Source organism: Acinonyx jubatus, chromosome E2, assembly GCF_027475565.1.
Source record: "Acinonyx jubatus isolate Ajub_Pintada_27869175 chromosome E2, VMU_Ajub_asm_v1.0, whole genome shotgun sequence".
Classification (NCBI taxonomy): Eukaryota; Metazoa; Chordata; class Mammalia; order Carnivora; family Felidae; genus Acinonyx; species Acinonyx jubatus.
Window position 1 is genome coordinate 27,693,712 of NC_069396.1, and position 23,515 is coordinate 27,717,226.

A 23,515-nucleotide genomic window follows, 5' to 3' on the forward strand; every position below is an offset into this window, starting at 1 on the left:
AAAATGTAAAACACGGACAGTGACCCTGCCATAGGGATACTGTATCTAACAAAAGCAACTCCCGAAGGCTTCATTTCCTTGCTCATTTTGGGTGTTTTTTTAATCATTTAAGGTCAACTTTAACCAAATCACAGATGCCTATATAAGCCTAGCATTCTCTGGCCCAAGCACTAGTGAAGACATTTCCTCCCACACAAATAAAAATTCAAACAAAATTTCAAAGGAAAAAAAAATGAAAATAAAAGAATGTGAAAAGAAATACAAATCAAAGAAATTTATTGGGTGCTGACAAAAATACATAATAAAAAAACAAAACAAAACACAACACAACAGAAACAAAACCAGAAATCCCACCCCCAGCGGGCCCACGCGCCTGAGGTACTGACAGCGCGCAGTCCCAGAAGCCCCGCAAAGCATTGCACTTAATTCATGAGGACCTCCATCTGCACCAGCCTTGCATTGGTGTCCCCAGACGTCCGGTAGGGGATCATCCCAGCAAAGGTAATCAGGGCTCGGGCTTGGCTTCGGAGTTGCTGAGAAAAAGGGAAAGAAGAGAAGAAAACCAGTGAGCTTTTGCGTCTGGGTACAATACTGGGAACAACCACCGTGTTCTTCCATTTTCTACCCCCTGGTGTCAAGGGGGCAGCTTTCTGGTGAGTGGATGAGAGTCTCACCCTCAACTGTCATGTTACCCATAAGGTACAGACTTAAGCAAAGCTGGTCCACTGAGGCCCCACTTCCAAAACCCTTCTACTAAGCAAAAGACAGACGGGGTTGCCAGACAAGCTGCCTCGCCTGACACACGGGACCAGCTTCTGACACAGCCCCATTCTGCAGGGGCTTTGCAGCTGAAGCCCAGCTTCAGACGGCCTGCTCTCCTTCTCCGAGCCTCCCGCTCTCTCCTGGCTGGTTTCTGACCACCTGCCTCTGTGGGGGTCTGAGCTTCTCAGACCTCTCCACAAAGTGGGTCCCTTCACATTCTGGCTCTTTTCCTCTCCTGCTTCTTCCCTTTTCTTTCCTCCCATGCCTCCCATTTCTTCTTTCCTGACATAAGCGCTGGGCCCTCCATTCCTCAGTAATAATATTTATGAGATTCCTAGATTGTTCCAGGAGGGAAGAAGATTTAAATTCAGGTAATTCCAATAACGGGGAAAAAAAAAAAAAAAAAAAGACAATCTTCACCCTGATTTCCAGGGGATAAATTACTAAATACAGAATAAAGAAACTTAAAAGAACAGCTTTGGGTTGCCCCATGTTGAGATGTGTTGGATGCTTATAGCAGCAAGAAAGGAAACTAGACCTGGAGTAGAAAAGGAGTCTACAAACCTCTTTTAGACCAGTAACAAGACTTTTAAGGATAACTCCGGGGTCACTTACTAGGCTTCCTAAGGACCATTCAAGAAATCTGAAAGCCATGGGCTTTTTACCTGATAGATGAAATAAACTGGCAAGCATATATCCTAATTAATGTCCAAACCAAAATAAATTTTTACTTTATGACGAGAGTACCCATTAGATTTTCTTCAACAGTGCACGGGCTCTCATGCGTCATCTGAAGCTACTGTAAGTGAACTTTAGGAGTGTTCAGGCAGAGGGACTCACCCCCTCAACGGGCAGCTCTGCACTTTACAGCACGAAGCCACTTCTCGGGCAGGGAGCTTTTACACAGAAGTCTCTCTGTGACCCTGCTCATCCCTAGCTTTCAGAGAAAAGGTGTAGTGGGTGACAGGCAGACAGAAGAGTGGCTTTATTCATGGTATGTGAAAACCAGGGTCTAAAAAAGAAAGCTTGAGACACACAGAACGTGAGTTCAGCTGGTCCTGAAACTATTCCCTTCACATGTGGGAAAAGGCCTGCAAGGCCACAGCGGCACTCTCTGTGGGGGCAGCCACCCGCCCCCCCGCCCCGCCGCCCTATGGGGAGCCCACAGAGCACCGGAAATGTCCACCACCTCAACACTTGTCTGCCAAGGCCCAGGCACAATGAGCCACTGCTGGCACGTCTCCTGACGTGTATCTTTTATGCGGTCCAGGTTCTAGCCTGCCCAAAGGGTGGATGGCAGACCAGCAGCTGCCTCTGGGGCACCCGGGGATGGGCCTACCACTCAGTGGACCATTCCGAGCACTGCCGCCTACGCTGCTGATGGTGAAAAGTTCCACCATCACTCACTAGACAGCAATTCTGCCACGACAGTGCCTGTAGGGTCACAGCTGAGAGAGCCCCTCCACACACCCTTGGAGGCAGAAGACAGGATTTCAAACATTAAGTGGGGAAGTTAAGGGAAAGGTAGTTTTCATGGGGTCAAGCACCTACACCCTTTTGTCAAATCAACCGGACAACATATGCCGTGCAAGCCCCAGGCTCCCATCCACCTGGACCTGGCTTGAGCCACACGATGCTGGAGGCCCCAAAGGCAGCGGAAGGAGCCCTGGCCGCATGTCAGACGGCTCAGCTTCGAGACACAGCTCCTTCACCATCACCTGAGGGGCCTGCAAAAGCAAACGGCTTCCTGACCCGGGGCCTCAGTTCCCTCAGCTGTAAAATGGGGATAACAATCACTGCCTCAAGGTACCTCTCTGGGGTCACTGAGAGGTTCAGATGAGGGCAGAAACAAGGTTTGAATCAAATTCATTGTTGACCAGAAGTACTTATGATTCTGATGAAAATGCTGAGCTGAGACTCACAAAATAACCTTCCAATTTCAAAATGTGTATGAAATTCCTATGGAATCACCACAAATTAGTATTCTGTTTGATTTTTTAAAAGGTAGTATCTGCAGACTTCACTTTTTTTTAAAACTTGAGAGCAGCGGCGATCCCGTTAATGTTCGATTTCTTCTGAGAGCCTGACACAAGGTTTACTCAGCAGCTAGGCAGTAAGGAAAGAGCATTTGGGGTCATGAGCAGGGGTCTCATGAGGTGCCGAGGACAGCAGACCAGAAAGGTTGTTCTCAGCGATGGTTCTGGCCAACGCTGGGATCTTACAGAGTCACGGTCCTCGACGACTCGCTGGGGCCTGGATGCCGAGGACGGACTTGTCCCTTTGAGCCTCTTAAACTGTGTGAACAAGATGTTCATGGTGGCGAGAAGCACTTCTGAGAGGTTGTGCCTGATCTGCCCAGAGAAAAACACATGAAGTAAGGAAAAAGCACCGAGCCCTGGGGCCGACAACCAGTGTATGTCCAGGCACGTCACGTCCCACAGCTGCCAGGGAGAGAACTACAGGGTCACCAAAAAGCAGCCAATGGCACTGCCATGTCAAGCATGAGAGCAAAGCGCAGGCAATGCTGATCAGGTGAGACAGATTATTCTTCTCCTTTCTGTATGCCATTCCTCCTAGGCACAAAGAGGGGCAGCGAGCCAAAAGCATGCTGACCGCATCTGGCCACTATGTAGGCTTGGACTGGTCAGGAAGAGTGATTACCGTAAGAAGTCTGGATTTCAATGTCAGTAGGTAGGGATGTGCACACTGGTTCTCCAGGCCCCGCCACTCCCCACTATCTTAGACCTGCCAGACTGTCTCCACGGAACCTGCCCGGCCCTAGCAGAGTCGTGGGGAGCGTCTTCAAGGGCAGACCCTGGTGCACCACTTCATTCCCTAATGCAGTGAACGGTATACCCCGGGGAAGGCAAGAAACAACAACAGGGGAAGTGGCTGGGGTAGAAATGACAGCAGGTAAGAAAGGCAGGTCGGCATGGGGCAAGACCTTCTAAACTGAGTTCCATAGCAGGCAACAGCCCCCCACGTGCAGAAGCTGGCCTTCCCTCTTCCTCTAAAACAGAAACATGTCTTCATAAGAGGTATTTGCTTACTGTGTAACGGTTTTAAATGGAAACAGCTAGTGACATCTCAGGGCCAGGCAGCTGGCCCTGTGTCTGTGGTTCCAGAGAAGAGTTTTTTACATGTGGGAACAACCAGAGAAGTCTTGGGCCAGTCCAGATCACAGAAGCCAGAATTTCTGGGGTAGGGCTTGGGTATGAAGATTTTTTACAGCTCTCTTAGAAATTCCAGTGGGCAGCTCAACTGCGCACCCTTGGGCTAGACGGTAGCAATGTGCTAGAAACTCTGCAGAGAGACGGTGGCTCTGGGGCTCATGGGCTGGCAACTGAGTCCATGGTCACTGTTCTGCTTCTCAAGACAAACAGTTCAGAGAAGCGAAAGAAGGAGGTGTATCATGGTGCATGTGTCATACACCCAATGGAACTACTTAAGGAAGATCAGAGTTAAGCACTAAGATTCCCTCTAGAACAAGCGGATAATACAGATTTAAACCAGACCACACATGATCAACCAGGAATCTGTGACCCCAAGAACATGTCTAATCACTAAAGAGACTGTGTTTTCTGAGTCAGGAATTTGGACAATGACCTGATAGGGATATGTGTACTCACAGAAAACCAACCTAGGAATATCTGAAATTGGACTCGCCTTAGAAAACTCAGTCTACATGGTTAGTGTACTGGGACTCTTAACGTCATCAGCTACACTAAAACAAAAGCTTTCAGCAGAAGTGGGGAAAAAATTCCATAATGCAGGAAGAAAAGGACTCACTTCATCACTGAAATTTCTGAAGGCAGCCACTCTCTCTTCCACACTTTCCTGATTCAGGGGCACCAGCTTCAAACGATCAATGATCTGTTTAAAACAAAACCCCACCAGCTGCATATGAAATAACCATCAGTCATCTTGTCTCCTTAGACAGACAGTAAGCATCTCACGTGTTACAAAGGGCTCTTTAATACAAAATACTACCTTCCCTCAAACACACAAAGGCTTTGGTCTTTCTAATTTTCTGACTGAATTCCCAACCACATTTTCTGAGGCAATTCTAAAATTCAGAGATTGCAAGTTACTCCAAGAAATCTCTCCATTTTCTGACTAATGAGGAAAGGAATGGGGAGTGGAGAGAAAAAAGAGCAACACAGAAATCCCCTTTCAAGTCCCAGGGTCATACTTGTCTTCTTTGCTTAACAGGCACGTTGGTAACATTTCCTTTGTTTTAGATGAATCCCATATAGTGTTTTGGATTTCCAAGGGCATACATCAACCTGCACTTCAAATAGCCCTCTTAAAACTTACATCAAAGGCTCTGTCAATATGACCACTGTGATACTCGTCAAAAAAGGTGATCAAGTCCAACAGAAGATAGAACGTGGAGTCCACAAATTTATTTGCACTGATTCCCTGAGCCCTATACCTGAAAGACAAAAAAGAGGGAAGAGGGGACAGGGATAATTATGAATTTCTATGCAATTTGTAACTTTAGGATAGCATTTGAAAAATGTCAAAACCTCTTGAAATCTCTAGGTGAGGTGAATTAAGGAGTGGAAAATAGCGTTTCTTTTCCAATGGCCAAGAAGTTGATGGTGGATTTGATACGAATCCATCTGTAAATATTCTGCACGAAGCATGGCTCTCTAGCCTCAGCCACCATTAAGCATCCAAATCTCCAGGAAGGATAAAAAGGTTCTGATGGGTCAAAAGTCCAGTGGCTACCACTGTAGAGTGTTTGCTAAATGGATTATTTGATCAGGAGTCTTCTTCTGTGCTACCCCAGGAAAGCATCTCGAACCCAGTTTTCTCTAAGTCACTTTACTAGGAGTATCTGTAGAGAGCACAAAAGGTAATGACTGTGGCCTCAGCCTGGGAGCTCCACCAAATAAAGTCTGATAACTCCGTTATCTCACCAAAGAAGGAAGAAGGTGGCTCTTAAACACTGGCCACTACCATCTCTAAGAATTCCCCCATCCACCTATCACTAGCTTCGCTCCAGAATGTCTTTAAGATGGCTTATAACTGTGTATAGATGAGTACAATGCCCAGAGTTAAACTTAATGAGCAAGATTAGAATGTTGACATATGCTTTCATACCCTTCTTTCTAGCAAAACTTTGAAGTCTGATAGTGACAAGCACTGGTTATGATGTGAGGCAAAAAGAACTCTCAAGCAGTGCTGGGGGGATGGGGAGACTCTGGAAGGCCACCTGATGTGACTAGTAAAGCTGAAGACGCATGTGGTGGGCACGGGCGGCCTGGCACTGGCGCCGTGCCCCCTCGGAGCCAGCTCTCGGTCTTACCGTTCCGCGATGGAGAGCGCCATGTTCTTCAGCCTCTCTTTGTTGGACTGTGGTGCGCTGATCTGGGGGACAACAGGGCTGAGCAGTTTGTTCATCAGCTCTAGCACCTTGTCAGCATTCTGTTCCATTTTTTAAAATTAAGGAAGGAATCGATTATAAATAATCAGTAAAAGAGAAAAGGAAAAAGAAAATAACCAAAAGAGGGAACATTCTGGGGTGATGGATTAAAACATTCTGCACCTTGATCTGGATGATGGTTACATATATACACCTATGGAAAGCTCATCAAGCTGGACCCTTAATGTCCGCACATTTTTCCACATCTTAATTAGAACTCAATCAAAACATCTTTGAATTAACAAAAAATGAATTATAAACCTTCTTTTGGCCCACTTTTCTCAGTTTATAAAAGAAAGAGCATAATCTTTTTTAGGCCACGTAATGATCAGCAGTCACTATATGTCCTCACGTCGAAGTACTTATTCTAGTTCTCTCGAAGCACCTCAGCTGTCACCGCCTTCCCTAACACACAGGCCTCACGAGAGTGTCTGTGGTGACCAGAAGGGTAAGCACGAAGGCATTTTGTCCCAAAGCTTCACCATCGAAATGTGATGGACGCCTATTCTGCTGCCAAGTGAGATGAGAGCTCAAGGCCTACAGGATATCCGGGCAATATGTTGTTCTTATTTGGCCAGAAATACTTCATGGGCAGAGGTAACTCTGTAAAATGGGAATTTCACCCTGACCGGATCATTAACTGCCAAGCACTAGGAGAAAATGCCTCATCAGGACAGCAGTGCAACAGTGGCATTGTCAAACTGTTTGTGCATTTAATGCCAAAAGGCCGACGGATCTATTAAGTACAGAAGAAGGAAAAGGGCATGTCTTACCTTGGCAAGGTCATAGAGCTTTGCTGCTTCTTCAAACAGTCCTTTATTTTCTGCCACGGAAGCAACTTTGTTGATAATAGGCTTTGTGTCACTAGTAAACTTATCTATGACTCCAGGCTGACAAGACAAATTACAGAGGGGAGGAGGAGAGAGATGGGTACACAGAACTGTTAATTTAAACACACAGAAGCAGTTGGGATCTGAAAACGACTTTAACTGAAAATGCCTGCCCTAGGCAATGCATATATTTCATCTGCTAGACTCTGGCATTCTGGAAGATGTAAGGTCCTATTAAACATATGAAAGGGACCAAGGAAACTACAGATGAAGAAGCACTGAGGAGTCAGCAATAAGACGTCTGTGCTGCCTAATTGTCCAAAATGATCCAGAGGGTAGGTGAAAGAGTCAATGATTTTAAATTTGCTGATGCGTAGGCACTAGGAGGAAAAACCAGGAGGCTCAGAGAAAATACCTGAAAGGTTCTGGATTTGTTTTCTAAGACAGATGGTAAAAGAAATTCGGTGCTGAAAAAACATATGGCAAATGGCATCAGGATATTTTTTTTTAAAAATCACCATTAACATTCAACAGCAACCAAATGGTCAAGAGAGCACGAGAGGCCTTAGGAACCACAGAAGAGCTAGTGTGGACAGAGTGACATCTGACAGGCTATTCTGATTTTCCATCAGCGCTAGACCAAGTCGGGGTGACCTGCTCCTGCCACCCTGGAGGCAGCACAGGAGACAAGTGAAGAGCATGGGCTCTGGAGTCACGAAGGACTGGGTTCAAATTCCAGCTCCCCTTCTTACTAGCTGTGTGATCCTGCAGGAAATAATGAACTGCTCTTGTTTTCTTTTCCTTATTTGAAAACCACCTTGTTGGATCATTATTGTGGTGATTAGTTAAAAAATACCTATAAAGCATTCAGCACAGTGCTTGGCAAATGTCACTGCTCAATAAGCATGGCCACTGTCACCAGTACTGTCACTGTCCGTTCTTCTGAGCTGGAAGGTGTGCACATTGTGAGCTCATCTTGAGATTGCTGGGTCCAAACCACCCATTTTTACAAGTGAGGAAAGGGAGTCCCTGAGAGAGGCAGGTGACTTTCCCAAAGCCACCGGGAGAATGCCTGTGTGGGGTCAGGACTGGTTTTTGGCACCAGGGCCTCTGCCCCTTTTGCTATGGCTCCCACTGCGCACGACAGGTCTCAGGGAATCACTAAGGTCACAGGTACAGCTGTATCTCCAGAAACTACCTTCTGAGAGAGGTCAAGCATATTTCTAACTTTGTTATCTGGGGAGAGTAGGTGCAGTAAATAATTCCTTTCCTTGCCTATTTTCTGAGCCAAGAATGACAGAAATGCAGCCTTCTTAGCTCAAAAATCAGCAGGCATGAACAGATGAGTCCTCTGCACATAATAAAAAAGCTATCTGATCAGGGCGCCTGGCTGGCTCAGTCAGTAGAGCCTGTTGACTCTTGACCTCGGGGTTGTGGGTTAAGCCCCCTACTGGATGTAGAGATTACTAAGAACAAAAAAGCTATCTCGCTATACATTTACATAGTTTAGAGAAATAGAAATGTGTGTTAAGATCAAGGGCATCATTTGTGGCCATTCTTTGTTGCTTAAACTACAATTTCATTAAGATCTGCAACTTTATTACTTTGAATCCTAAGATTTAACTACATTCTTTTGACAATTGTACATCCCCAACTGCAAACTAACACATCTCTAGAGGCACATTTAACCCACCTTTCTACTTCCATCATTCTCTAGTTTCCCAAGAATCATATCAAACTGTGGAGACAAAAAAAAGTGTACTCAATTTACTGGACAATGATATACACACAATCCACAATTCTCTGGACACAAAAGAGAGGAAGAAAACAGGGGAGGCAGGAGAAGTTTTACATGAATCAGAAAACAGTGAGACTGAATCGGTATTTTCGCGATCAGAAACCAAGAAAGCAGAGACAACCGAACCCTCCGCTAACCCCGCCCCGGGCCTTATCCGCCACAGCCATGCTAGCGTGACCACACAGCATCACGTCAGCACGGGTGTGTGCACTGCAAACCGTGGGTGGGAGAAAGGAGGGACCGACGTACCTCTCGACTTTCTATCACAAGCTCACTCACGCAGCGCAAAAACATGTTTTCTCCTTGACTATCTTTCTCATCCCTGGAAGGGGACAAAAGCAACACGGTTTCTGGCGTGGACCTGAAGTCTCTAATCGTTCTCAGGATGACAGAGATGAAAGCCAGCCGAAGTCAACGGTCAAAAGTGGGTGTTACCTGAGGAAGTAGAAGTACTGGAGTGCCTCCCTCGGGTCTGTGGACTCAAACTTGCGGGTGTAGAGCATGAGTAGCCTCACAAAGTTCAGCCGCCGCATGCAGGGAGGGTCGCCAGGCTCGTGGCTGACTGCACCGTGGGGGACAGAACCGGTCACGACCACCCTGCCCCTCTGACCCCGGCAACCAGGAATTATGGGAGCTGAATCCAAAGACCCTGCAGCCTGGCCAACGTTTGCCAATGTAAGCTGCACTACCCTGTCCTCAGCTGCTTTCCAAGCAGAGTGGGGGAAATGGCATTCTGGAGTCCGTCACTAGCGTGCTGCTCTCACACTGGAAGGTGGAGACAGCTGACCGTTACGGCACGCGCTCTGAGGAGACCTGGCTGCACTGCTAAGGAGTCTGCAGGCATTCATCCACATTCGTCTCCTGCCCCTCTTCAGACTCTCCCGCCCCGGGCAGGTGGGCACAGAAAGTGGCGGCTGGGGTTTCCGGTTAGGGCCCTAACGGAATGTGACTCAGGACTCCAGGGACTGCTTCCCGCTCCATTCTCTGGGCGGTCTGACCGACTGGCCACAGAGATAGCCCTCCACACAGTGCTACCTCCACTGCCCTGACACGATTTGTACCGTGTGCCCAAAGCCTTGGTGGTGGCAGGTGCGTGTGTGCTGCCGCCCGATGGGGGAGGGGGTGAGCGATGGGGACGCCAGTGCCAACAAATACTCACGGAGCTGAGCACTCTGTCCCGAGGATTTTAAAAGCAGCTTCAGCTCAAAGAGGACCAGCGCCACGTGGACTGCATGGCAGCGCAGCCGCTCCATGCGGAAGAGAAAAGCGATGGCAGCCTCGAACTGTGCCGTCAGGAAGAGTACTTGGAAGTACAGGAAGGGCTGCTGGTTCACCGTGAAGTGGGACTCGCCTGGGGGAGGAGGAGGCGAAGCTGACTCAGGAGCCAGGCTCTCAGCAGCCCCGACCCCAGGCAGAAGCCCCGTGTGCTCAGAGGACCTGCTGACGGGATGAAGGGGGCCCTGGGCACGGTGGACTGCCACAGGAACCATGACCTGGTTCCACAACCTTCTCCAGACCTCACAACACAACTGGCGAGTGGGGTCGTGCTGTAAAACCCAAACCGCTTGCATAAGTGGGAGAGAAACAGAGTTCAGGACCTTAGGACAATACATAAAAGAGGCTGTTTATCTCCTTTGCCCTGCGAAGAGTCACTCGATAAGGAGAGGAATGAAGATTTCAAAGATACTTCAGTTCACTCAGATTCACAGGTATGTGAATTCAATAAACGCTGGCCACTAGTTGGGACCTTCTTTTGCTCCCAGAATTCTTAAACAGAAACAGTGAGGAGGGAGAGCTATGTCCCCCTCATTTATGCTCAGATACAGTCATTGCGAGATCCACAAGGAAGCAATAGCCAAGTCCTGCCTCTGTCTCTCCCTGAGCAAACATCTACCAGAGCAGTTCAAAGAACTGGAGTAAAATAGCTTACTGTATATGACCATATAAGTCACACACACTGCTTGAGCTCACATGGCCTCTACTTGAATCTGAAATCATTGATGTATTGTGTTGTGTTCTGAAGATCCGGAGTTCAGAGACGAAGGACGTTCCTAGAGGAAAGCTAAGTTGTGACCTTAGGTGGACAAGACAGAGAAAGTAGTTCTGTTCAGGATATCTTACCATAGTCTTCCAACAACTGTTTCTGGAACTGTGAAAGAGTGAGCCTGTCTTGTGGGGAGCTGGTGCCGTCGTCATCAAAACACACTTGGTTCAACTAAACCCCCAAGAGAAACACATGCATTGGTACAAACTACTTCCTGAGCCAGGCATGCAGACCTGTCGCTGCTCAGCAGCTCGAGGCTGTGCTAATGGCTGTGGTTACTGGTTGAGAACTATACAACAAAAAACGGGGTCAAGAGGCAGGAAATCCACTAGCCCTATCACCCTACTGGCATCACACATTAAGCAGGTAAAATGTGTGTGCGGAACACAAGCAGAGGGAAGGGGCTAATGCCCTGCTCAGGCAAGGGAAGCGGTGCCTGCCTTCAGCCACAGGTAGTCCTCAGTTTTGTCAGCTACTTCGCTCTGGTTGTCGGTGATGTCGCATCTGCCAATGATACAGTACACGGCCCGCTTGTAGGGGTCCGTGTTGTTCCTGAGGGCCCTGCGGTAATGCAGTCGGAGCTTGTTCTCTGTGGCTGGTGACAACCTAAAGACACAAGGGAACAGACAGCTTAGATACACATGCTGAAGACCCGCAGGGGTACCTGAAAGCACCCCGGGTCCCAACCACATAGCAGAGTTGCACAGCCTTCCTTCACAGACACCACCCCAGCCACATCCCCCGCTACCACCATTTTCATCCAACGTGCGGCCACCAACACCTTCGTCTCCCCCGCCTGCCGGCTTCCTCTGGCAGAGGCCTTCAGGGGCACGTCAGAAATGCTGGGGAATTAATACTCCACCGCACTCCCCAGCAACCCTCAAGCCATGATGGACAAAAGTGAGTCCTTCTCTTAAGTGTCTCGGCCCCCACTCTGACCTCCTTGCTCCCTTATACATGTAAGATTACCTCCAAAATAAACTACTTGCACTCAGATCCTTGCTTCGGGGTCTCTACACCATTAACCCTACTTTGAACTCACTAATGCGAGCAAAGAGAGAGGCTTATGGTTTACGGCAATCTCTGGACATGGCATCATTAACACTGTCTAAAAACCTGCCTTGAAAAGTATCGCTAGTATTCCACAGGAGAAAATAGGGTAACCACCGTTATTCGTCTCAAATACAAATACATATATTTAAACTGGGTTTCAGTGAATATGAACTTAGCCCAAGTACATTAAAACCCAGAGAAAAATTAATCCTTAGCAGTTCCTTAATGGAAAAGAACTGAAAACAAAACAAACAAAAAACCGAGTTTCAATGATTGCATTTCAAAATGACTAACTTCTCGTTGTAGCCTTTGAGCTATGAAGTGTGTGACAACACATTTTCATATTGGGCCAACCACAAAAGCACTGAGTGTTAAATGAAGTGTAATGCAGCAGAGTTTTTAAATAAAGCATCCTGGATATGCCCGGGATTTACAGGATATGTAAAATCGTGCTCCTAACCACAGTGCCTCCCTCCCACACAGGAACAGAAAAATCCCCGAACACAAACGCTTCAGTATCAGAATGGGGCTCTTTTAATGTTCTCAACTGATACTCTCAGGCAAGTTCTACTTGCTTTCTAGACTTCATTTTTTTCCCAAGCAGAAACTTATTCTGAGCCATGCACGGGGCAAAAAGAGCAAATGCCGGTGGAGGCCACCCTGTTGACTGCACGTGGCGTCTTCTGGATGCACCATCTCCTTCGCCATACCTTCTGTCCTTGCTGTTCATGTACTCCTGGAACCAGGTTTTAAATTCTCCCAGCTGGTGCTGGGCTCGGTTAACCACCTGTGAAGCGGCAAGCAGGTCCCCACAGCGCATGCAGTAATAAATTAATGCCCACACAGGATGGCCTTCCACTTCTCCATCCTAAAAGAGGAAAGATGCCCAAATAAGCAGGCAAACAAAGCTAACTGATGGCTTTCTGATACACTCACCTCTTCTCATACTAAGTCACTTCCGCTTCACAACCACCTGTTAGGTAGGGACCTCCCTGTTTTATAAACAAGGAAACTGAGGCACAGGGACATTAAGTACCTTGTCCAAGCTGGTGAATGCAGCCTGGCTCTAGAGCTTTTCCTTGAGAACACCATGTGCTCCACCTGACTGAAAGCCAGCCTGTGGATTCACCTTGGAATCCCAGTAGCCAGTAACTGGGTAACATGCTCTGTGATAATTCACAGACGTGCGCTCTTGCAACCCCCGCAAAGCAAGGGCTGAAGTTTACCGACCAGTATGAGACTACCATTACTATACTCAAGTTTATAATGATTAGTCAAATGGACACTGGCACCTTCATTCATTTGTTGGCTGTTCATTCACTGACTATCTTTGTTTCGACACTGGGGATCTGAGAAGGCAGCTCCACGCCCACTGTCCCAGTACCGGAGCTGGTCTATCCTCCAAATGCTTCTGTCATCATCTGTACGGAAGCCTGGGATTGCTTTTCTCTCCGCTCCTCCAGAGGGGTGGGCCTCAGACTTCCTCTCTTGGTCCCTCAACCCTTCCCCCCACAGGGCTCTTTCTAAAACCAGATCTGATCATTACCACTTCTCCACTTCAACCCCTTTGAGGTATTTACATCCAAAGTGCTGGGGCGCCTGGGTGGCTCAGTCAGTTCAGCGTCCGACTTCGGCTCAGGTCATGATCTTGCGGTTTGTGAGTTCAAGCCCCGCATCAGGCTCTGGGCTGATGGCTCAGAGCCTGGAGCCTGTTTCCGATTCTGTGTCTCCCTCTCTCTCTGCCCCTCCCCCGTTCATGCTCTGTCTCTCTCTCTGTCTCAAAAATAAATAAACATTAAAAAAAAAAAATTAAAAAAAACAAAACAAAACAAAGTGCTTAGCCTGGCACTCAAGGCTTTCACCTGCCAGTCCCACGTTTGCCAAGCCCTACCTCACACCCGATATGCTATGCTAGATACTCTTTCCTGCCTCCACGCATCTGTTCATGTTGTTCCCTCCACCTTAAACACCCTTTTCTAAGACCTGTGGCAGGTGAGCCCCTATTTTTCAAGCGCAGTGTGAACCTCACCTCCTTTATGAAGACAGCTTCCTCTGTATCCCACCACCTTGGCACAAAGCTCCAGCTTAGTGCTGCTTTGCACAGGGTATTAAATCTATAAAATAATTCCCCCAACTGGACTATGTATGAGCTGAAAAGTGTCACATTCTAGGAACTGTATCTAACTCCATTCTTCCAGATGTTTGAACCAACAATCCCAAGAGTCACCCGACTCTGCCTGTCACTCCCACATCCAAGTCTTCAACAAGTCCTACTGGGCCTACTTTCAGAACACGTCAAGAATCCAATGACATCCTCCCCCTGCGCCCTCCTCCACTGAGCTGAGCAGCCACCATCTGCTCATCACCTGGATTCCTGCAAGGTCCCCCCAGCCTTTCTCCTAGCCCCACTCTGGTCTCTTTTCCATACAGCAGTTTCCACACATAGCTTCATCTTCGCTGCCAATGCCTATCTCAGAGAGACGACTCCAGGCGTGTAACTCATCACACAGAGAAAGATGCCAGTACCTGAAGTCCAGGCAAGGGAGCTGGAAGTTTAATGTTCAAGAAACTTCGAACCAACTGGTAAGTCCCAGGCACCCCGCCTAGCTGGGCCTGATGCAAGTTTCCAAAGACAGTCACAAGGGTGTAATTCTTATAACTGGAAAAATTGAAAAGGAAAACAAAAAAAAGGTTGAGAACACATACAGGTATCTGTATCCACATCCCTGACATTAGACTGTGAACTCTACAGGACAGGGCCTGGACTTCAAACCTGATGCAGAGGAGGAAACAGTGCATGCTTCATGAAGCAAACTATGTTACTTATTCAGTGAGGAGTAGACCACCGTACAGATCTTTCATCACTGTGGATGCTCAAAAGCACCCCTCGAGGAACATAACAGCAGACTTCCAATGCATTAAGGCCTAATGTACAGGTTGCTTCAGCTCACAACCGAATGCTTTGGTGCATTCTTTTTAAACTTTTTATTTTGGAAAATTTCAAACCTATGAAAAATTAAAAAAAATAGCCCAATGAATACTCATATAACCTTTACCGAGATTCATCAATTGTTATTAATTAGCCTTTGTGCACATGTTTCTCCCTATGTAGATACATACATATATGTATACATATATACACGTACACACACATGTGTACATATACACACCCACTTGTTTTTTGAACCATTTGAAAATGTATACAAATACAGAAAGCAGGGGCTACTTCATCTGTAAATACTTCACTATGTACCTTGGAAGAACTAGGGCATTCTCCTACCCAACCTCAATACCATTATGACAGCAAGAAACTGAACATCGACACACTGCTATTATCTAAAATACAAGCCATGTTCAAATTTCCTAATAATACCCTTTATGGTTTGTGTTTCTCCCTCCAAGTCTAGGATCCAGTCAAGGGAATGCATGGCACTTGGTTCTCATGCCATTTCCATCTCCTGTACTCTAGGGTAATTCTACCATCATTTTCCATGACACTGACCTTTTAAAAAGAATCCAGGCCAGCTGTTGGGTAGAATGTCCCACAGCCTAGACCGTTTCCTCATGATTTAATTAAGATTCAACTTTGTTGCCAAGAATCCCACACAGCTGATGCTGGTACTGCCCACGGAGCCCCAGGTAATATTTGGTTTGATCACCTGCTTAAAAGTGTCACTCACCAGATTTCAACACCTTTTGTAAAAGTACCTTTCCCTCTGAAATTGATAAGTACCCTGTGGGGTAATACTTGGAAGCCATGTGAATATTCTGTTCACCAACAATTTTCTACTGAATGGTTTCAGTTTCCACTGATGTCCTTGCTGAACCAATTACCACACCGATGGTTGCAAAAAATTTTGTATCATTTCTTTTTCACTTATTTGCTAGTATTCTTAAAACCGTGCAATTCCTTAAAACCTGTAGTGTTTTTAAGGTGCTTCCATACTAAGATTAACTGGTTCTAGTTACAGATATTCAGATATGGGGTTAACAGAATAAAGAACTTTCTAAATATGTTTCTTGTCCAAAACAAAACAGACTAACTCAAAAAGTCAGGTGCTCCATATGCACAGATATTCAACACCAGATTAAGTAAAATAACAGAATGAGAGTGTGAGAGAGACAGAGAGAGAAACATCTAAATGTCAATTACCAAAAAAAAAAAAAAAAAAAAACCCTCAATGGAATTCGATGCAGTTATGCAAAATGATACTGATAAAGATTTTAAAAAGCAAACTACATAAAACCACATACTGTACACATTTGGATCATAACTACAAAAAACAAAATCAAACAAAATATTCCCATATCAAAAAGTGGTGGGGGGGGGGAGGAAATGTGAAAAGGTACAAGAGCCTCTGGCATTTTTCTGTACCAGTCCTACATCTTCTCAACATTTTCAGCCTTATCTGCAAAAAACCATTTGGGGCTGGGTCTACTTTGCCACGCCATCAGGATTCGCACCAGCAAAACTACTTTAAAAAGTGAGTATAATTATCACGAAATAGTCCCTTTATCAAGAAATGACAACAAATCCTTGAAAAGGATACCGGTGGGGAGTGACGCCCCTAGAAAAGAAGGGCAATAGGGTGACAGTAATTGTGGACAGCAAACTTTCCAAGTAGCTCCCAAGTGCTGCCAAAGGAATTAAGGGGGAAAAAAAAAGAATTTTTAAGACAAATAAATATGTAAAATTAAATAAGCAAAATGAAGAGAATAAATTAAATGGGATGGCTTACCAGATATAAAATCAAGAAAAGCCTTGTACCATTGGTGAAGTCAAGCACCAATGTTGAAGAGTGGGTTTACTAAAGAAAAAGCAGTCACGAGCAGTCGTATACCCATTAAAAAAAACAAAATCCTAGGGGCGCCTGGGTGGCTCGGTCGGTTAAGCGTCCCACTTCAGCTTAGGTCATGATCTCACGGTTTGAGGGTTTGAGACCCACGTCAGGCTCTGTGCTTACAGCTTGGAGTCTGGAGACAGCTTCAGATTCTGTGTCTCCCTCTCTCTCTGCCCCTCCCCCGTTTGCACTCGGTCTCTTTCTCTCTCTCAAAATCAAACATTATAAAAAACTGAATCCTAAAGGTTTTTATATACTGTCAGAAATTTTGACTCTTACTCTGCTGCTTGTAGCAATATTACCATATACATTAGGATCTTTATGGCTCCATATCAATATACCCAAAACTTACATTAAAAAATTTAGCAAAAGCCTATTATAATACTCTATAAGCTCTTTTGTGCCTATGTAAAAAAGAATAAAAAACATTTGGAGTTCCAAATTTTTCTTAATAAGGGAAGTTTATGCCTGATGGCATTCATCTCATGTGACTATTATATAATTATTAAAGTATTTGATAAAAACCTATTCTCTGCTATACCAAGTCTGAATCACCTCAGTTAATGCACAAGGAAATCTTAGGACTTCCTAATGAAGTATTATTTTGTTGATAAAGGGCAACCACACTATAAGGGGACTGGCAGCTGCACAGCTCACTGGCAAAGAACTGCAATTTAGCAAGTGTATTCAACTTGGCTTTCTCTTCTCGAACTAGCAGAGGCCCAGCACCGTGTCTCTGAAATAAAGAGGGTGCGTTGCACACTCATGACAACCCCTGCTGGCAAATTCAGAGCTGAAAGGAGGGTCCACAAGGAGGGATGAATGGCATAGGTCCCACCAATGAAGGGGACGACAGGGCACAAGGGCATAGCCACAACCCCCTCAGTGACCGACTCCACTTAGTGAGGAGGTGGCAAAGAAACCCAGGCACAAATCACAGGCATTAGCAGCTGGGAAGGATCCAGATGCATAGGGATTAACAGAATAGAGCCAGAAAGAAAATAAAGGTTCAAGGACTCTTCCTAAGGCTCAAAGGTGATAATATTGCCAGCTGTAAAAATTAAAATGCTCAGAGAACAAAAGAGCCTAAGAAGTAACGGCTGAACAACATTAGGGAACAGGATCCTGACCTAAGGCATCATGGCCTAATAATCATGATGTCTCCATACCGAGGGACACAGAGTGGAGAAAGAGAAAATGAAAAGTCTAACAGCACTCCCATTCACCATGACTTTATACTGCTGCAGAAACAGGCCCGGTAAAGAAGTGTTTCTGAAAGCAGGACTGTATCTCTCAGCCTCGCTCAACCTTGTTTAAATTACACCAGAGAGAGGGGACTCAGCCCAAGGACTACTAGACACGAGACAAGGCTGACTTCTGTAAAGTTCTGAAGCCAGCCCCGCTAGGCCAGGGCTGCCTTACCTCTGCTCGAGGTAAGCCAAGGCCTGCCGGACAAAATCCATGCGCACTTCCACGCTGTTGCGGCTCTTCAGAGCATCAGTCGCCGGCACCAACAACACATCTGTCATTTGTTTCACCATGTTCCACATGTCAGAGATGTTCTGCGCATAAATGAAACTGCACGTGACAACGCTGCAGGGCTGGAGAAACGGTCTGGCTCTTCGAGGCTCTGACCACAAAGGCAGAGAAGGTAAGGAGGGGGAAGAGGTTCATGTCCTCCGTCTGAGGCCCTCAGGCTTTAAGCTCAGTACAGAAGATGCGCCTGTGCCCTGCCAGCTGCTAGACTCCATCTTCCAAGGAGTACCTTCCTGTCCCGAGCTGGTTTTCAGATCAGTTTCTATTCCAGGTCTGACATAACCACCCACATAATTGAGACCATACAACAGTAAAAGGAACACTGAATCTCAGTGGGTTATTCCTTACAAGAGAGTGAATACATTTATAATTGTCCAAAGCTCCAGGAGTTTAAACTCAAGTAGCTGCATTTCAGTCCTTACAAGGTCATTTGAGTTTCTTAAGGCTTAAAATAAAGAGTTTAACCTAAATAATATATAGGTTTTGTCCTCCCAGAGACTCTCCAGGGGCCACTGCTCTTACCCCATTTTGTGAGTGTCACAGCCTCCCATTTTCCTTCCCACTCACTCCCTTCAAAAGACGCCTCCATGAGAGCCTCCCACGAAAGGAATGGGCATTCGTTCCTTTGTGTTACCACCACACATATGGGACTCCCTCTCCCAAGAATCCTCCTGTCTGTAAATCTCTCCTTAAAAATGGATTCCCTGAATGCTCTGCAATATTCTAAAGTTAAGAATCCTTAGAAGAGAGCACTGATGAGAAAAGCAGGTTTACACTTCTCCCACAAAAAGAGACAAAATCCTGTTTTCATGTTCTCAGAAACTAAAACTGTAGAAAATCCACCCAAACGTGACTCTTGGTGGTGAGATGGTAGGTGGATTCTTAACTTTCTTCCTTAGATTTCCTTGTGTTGCCTTGTATTTTATTATTAAGGAAAAAAAAAAAAAAGCTGGATGCATTTTTAAGGACCAAAATAATAATAATACTTATAATCTGTGTAAGATTGTGTTTGCTTTCACTATATTCTTCCCTCCTTCTCCCATTCCTCCTGGCCACCTAACAATCCACCTATCTGCTTTTTCCCTCCCAGGGTGAGAAAACTGGCCAGAGATAAGAATTGAGGGACAGGAATAAAGATGGGGAGTCAGAGAGGGTGGGAGCCAGCGGCATACAAAGAATGCACCTAAAGACCACATCTGAGTCAAGTTTAATGGGCTCCCGGGTGTAAAAACCACATCACCTTTACAATTCAGCTCTTGTAAAAGAGTCCGTTAGTCTAAGGAAGGAAACTGGTGAGGGAAGAATTGAAGCCTGACAGGACTTCAAAGCAATACATCTTAAGGAAACCTCTTGTGCCCATTAACTGATCCCGGCTGGGTCTTCTGAAGATGCATTAAAAATACACGTACAGGGGCGCCTGGGTGGCTCAGTCGGTTGAGCGGCCGACTTTGGCTCAGGTCATGATCTTGCGGTCCGTGAGTTCTAGCCCCGCGTCGGGCTCTGTGCTGACAGCTCAGAGCCTGGAGCCTGCTTCAGATTCTGTGTCTCCCTCTCTCTGACCCTCCCCTGTTCATACTCTGTCTCTCCCTGTCTCAAAAATAAATAAACCTTAAAAAAAAAAATTAAAAAAAAAAAATACACGTACATAGCATCATCATCAAAAAACCACCCCAAAGCTATTTAAAATGAAACTCTGAAGGACAGTTAACATTTTATTCCACAGAGCAGGGTGTCTCTTGAGCACGTTTCTGCCCAGTCAGCAAGCTGCTAATCCCATCTGAACACCGGACACCGCGTCTCCCCTTGGGTTAGCTCCGGGCGCTACCTTATCGTCCAGCTCTGCAACGGAAGCACAGAGGTCCACGAGGTTAGGCTGCAGGTGCCCATTTACAATCTTCTCGTTATAGATATAAATCTGAAATGAAAAGCAAAGGAAATGGCACAATTTCTATTTTCTCCTCTTCTTTTTAAAACCTCTTAAGGCACTTCTGAAGCCAGCTTTCGGCCCAACAGTCAGCACCAGAAGCTTCAGCCAACCTTTCCTTCCTCAGTGTGGCTGAGCTATCCACACTGCCTGGAGGTCAAGGCCTCTGGCCAGCTTCCCAGATGTGCCTTTAACTTTGGGCGGCAGCATCAACACACCCAAACTAACTGCTACCCCAGCCTTCCTAACAGCTGAAGAATGGAAGGAGGGTGGTCCCGGTGGAGGAGACCACAGGCACTTTTGCACCTCTCCACCCAGCAGATCCCCAGTTCCAGCAAGCAAGGACCAAAGGGGAAGACAGGACGATGGGAAGACTTCGGCTGCTGCTTTCCTAAGAACCTGAGGCAAAGTTTGGTTATCTTTGCTGGCAAAAGGACTGAATGGCTCTAGGCCAAGGCTGGTAGACTGAGTAAAGAGTGTCAGGCTGCAATCCTTCACATGGGTTAGAACAGCAGTCGTCGTGTGTCTGGAGTACCCACTTCTCCAGGAAAGAATCCTTGCTCCTTAGGAAAATTTTCTCAAGAAAAGGGAACTATGTGGTGTTTAAGGTATGGGAAAACCACTATTACTTTGAATTTTATTTTAAAAGAACTAAAATAATGACATTAAGGACGCGTAGGTTCTCCTCTTTGCCTGTGAAGTCCTTGCCCTACCAAGGACTAAACACAGTAGTGAGGTCAGACGACAGATCAGAACTCCCACTGAACCTCATTGCCCCCTACTCTGTATGAGGGACAGTATCGTGTAGCTTCCAGGGACATTATAAGGATGAAATAAAATGGTTTTTACACAGTAAGGTGGAGTTTATTCACTCACTGTGCATTTATTAAGGGCCTCCCCTCTGCAAGGTTTTTTGTTCAACATAGGATATAAAGATTCACTCTCCTCTGGTGGGATAGCCACATAAACAGGACATGGTGCTCCGAGTCTGGAAAATGTTAGTTTCATGGAGTCTTACTTTCACAGAGAAGAGGCACAGCTTCTCTGCTCACAAGCTTATAACTTCATGAGGCCTGAACTCTGGTGGTGGCCGCGGTAGTGGGAGGAGTCAGCCACAGAGGGAGGTGAAATTTAAAGGATGGAGGTGTGGCAGGGAGAAAGAGAGCAATCTAAAACATGGAGCAGAAAATAAATGAAGGCCTACTAATAAAACACAAGGGAGTTGGAAGGAGAGGGACTGGCAATGGTACGCCCAAGGAGAGAGACTTAGAAAACTGTTCGTAACAAAGGGGTGCAAGCTCACCACCCTCATTGTTTCTTGAAGCTCACCCTTCAAGAAACAAGATGGTTTCTCCTTCTTGATACTATTTTGTGTAGGAAAGCAGCAAATCAGAATAAAACACACAGGCAGCCAGCGCTGTTTTATTCAAAAAGTCAATTCCAGGTCTGTACTGTCTCCTTAGGGCAGCTTCAGTCCAACAGTCCCTGTGCTCGCCACAAAGCATCCCAATCCACCCCCACGCCACTGTGTGACCATTACATACAACCAGAGCCACAGCCCCTAAAATATCATGAGCTTCTCCAGGACAATATTAGAGAGTGGTAAATACACTATGCCTACCAAGGCAGAAAAGCATTTAGAAAACTTCTATCAACCACAAGGGGTGAAGAAAGATTTCTGATTATACCATCAGCCTACTAGGTAATTCAGGTTAATAGAGAACTCCATTTGCTAAGCAGTGCAATTACTCAAGGCTGTACTGTACATGGCCTACTGCCAAATACAAAATGAGACGCCTTGGGTCAGGGGAGAGGGCAGACTTCCATTTCCCTAAGTCAAATGTGAGTCATTCTATTACCCAATTTGATGGAATTCTCCAGGGACCGAGGTGGTAAAATATTAGCCAGTCCTCTGAACAAAACCCCAACTTGCTTTCAGGGTCTGACTTTCACATGAAGTCTTGGTTCTCTTTTACTCCCCTGAGCACTCACATAGAATTTTCCTGGTTTTGATCTTCTCTGAGAGAATGCTCACCTGCCGGGCATAGGCCATCTCAATGCTATCCAGAGAGCTTCGACCAGGGGGTCCCCCATCGCTGATGTAACTTGGCTGTAGGTAAATACACAGGCAGCGTTAAGAACAGCATTTAGTCATGTAAAGAAAAAAATCTTATAAACATACGTTTATCTTTAAGCTGTGAGAAGTCTCTTGCCTAGTCAGACTTCCTCAAAATGATGATTTTAGGGGTTTCAATAAGACAATACTCCCTTCCTATGAATACACAAGAAGGGAGCAGGCATGAAACCCAACTCAAAAGTAGCAGGAAGCTAAATAAACTGTAAGGAGACATCAATGACTGTTCCTGGAAATGCATATCTTTCCAACAATCGGTTCAATCCCAAGCCCCATCTCCACCCCATCCTCTCCCTCTAGGTGTTCACACCAGCGAAGCTGTTGTTATTTGCGGGCCTCCTGTTTCCTTCCATCAGTCACATCAGTTAAGGGGCTGGGGCTTAAAGGGTTACAATATGGAGATTCAGGCATTTCCAATCCAGAATCCACACTAAGAGAACAGCTGCTGATTAACTTTCTACACCTGAAGATATGAAGCTAGTCTACATTGGGCACTCATTCATTCATTGCTTCAAGTAAATGTTTGCGAAGTGTCTGTCTCCCGTATAGCTGAGTGCAAGTGCCACGGCCACAGGGATGACAACAGGCCATGGGTATGGAGCCTGTCCCCAGAGAGTCTACCATCTATGGGGACAATTAGACACAAACATAGGGAAAAGTTGATGACATTTTTTTTTTTTTTTTTTAAAGAAAGACTAAAATCAATCTTCAGCTAAGCTCCATTCCCTAGTGTAAACAAGCATGGGTCAAAATCAGGTATCTCCCATTAGGTATATTCTGAAATTTCCACTACATTATAGTTTATACTGTGCTACAGCAAATTCTTTAAGTTTCTCTCATTAAAAAAAAATTCAGTGCTGGGGCGCTTGGGTGGCTCAGTCGGTTAAGCAGCCGACTCCTGCTTTCAGCTCAGGTCATGATTTCATGATTCTAAGATAAAGCCCCATGTTGGGCTCTGTACTGACAGCGTGGGGACTGCTTGGGGGATTCTCTCTCTTCTTCTCTCAGCATCCCCCCCCCCCCCACACACACGATAAATAAATAAACATTAAAAAAAATTCAATGCTGTATTCTCTAAAATCTTAAAGAAAAAAAAAGGTGGGAGAGTTTAAAATAGGTTTTCTGGAAAACTGACAAGACAGCAGCAAAACATCCTGGCACT

The 23,515-nt window shown here is 45.9% G+C and overlaps 1 protein-coding gene across 4 annotated transcripts in view; it reads right to left on the reverse strand.

The window, feature by feature from the left end:
* Positions 1-259: 259 nt before the first annotated feature.
* NUP93 (nucleoporin 93) overlaps positions 260-23,515 on the reverse strand; it is a 104,414-nt gene continuing 81,158 nt past the window's right edge. For all 4 annotated transcript variants that reach the window (XM_015070361.3, XM_015070364.3, XM_053211411.1 and 1 more), the window contains 17 exons: positions 22,255-22,329; positions 20,121-20,210; positions 18,182-18,321; positions 14,445-14,577; positions 12,629-12,786; positions 11,306-11,471; positions 10,943-11,036; positions 9,981-10,172; positions 9,257-9,383; positions 9,071-9,143; positions 8,717-8,761; positions 6,967-7,083; positions 6,077-6,195; positions 5,080-5,197; positions 4,552-4,635; positions 2,985-3,113; positions 260-533 (listed from right to left, as the gene is read on the reverse strand). In XM_015070361.3, coding sequence (XP_014925847.1) covers positions 423-533; positions 2,985-3,113; positions 4,552-4,635; positions 5,080-5,197; positions 6,077-6,195; positions 6,967-7,083; positions 8,717-8,761; positions 9,071-9,143; positions 9,257-9,383; positions 9,981-10,172; positions 10,943-11,036; positions 11,306-11,471; positions 12,629-12,786; positions 14,445-14,577; positions 18,182-18,321; positions 20,121-20,210; positions 22,255-22,329 — 1,971 coding nt within the window. In that variant the 3' untranslated portion in view covers positions 260-422. The remainder of the gene's footprint in view (positions 534-2,984; positions 3,114-4,551; positions 4,636-5,079; positions 5,198-6,076; positions 6,196-6,966; positions 7,084-8,716; positions 8,762-9,070; positions 9,144-9,256; positions 9,384-9,980; positions 10,173-10,942; positions 11,037-11,305; positions 11,472-12,628; positions 12,787-14,444; positions 14,578-18,181; positions 18,322-20,120; positions 20,211-22,254; positions 22,330-23,515) is intronic.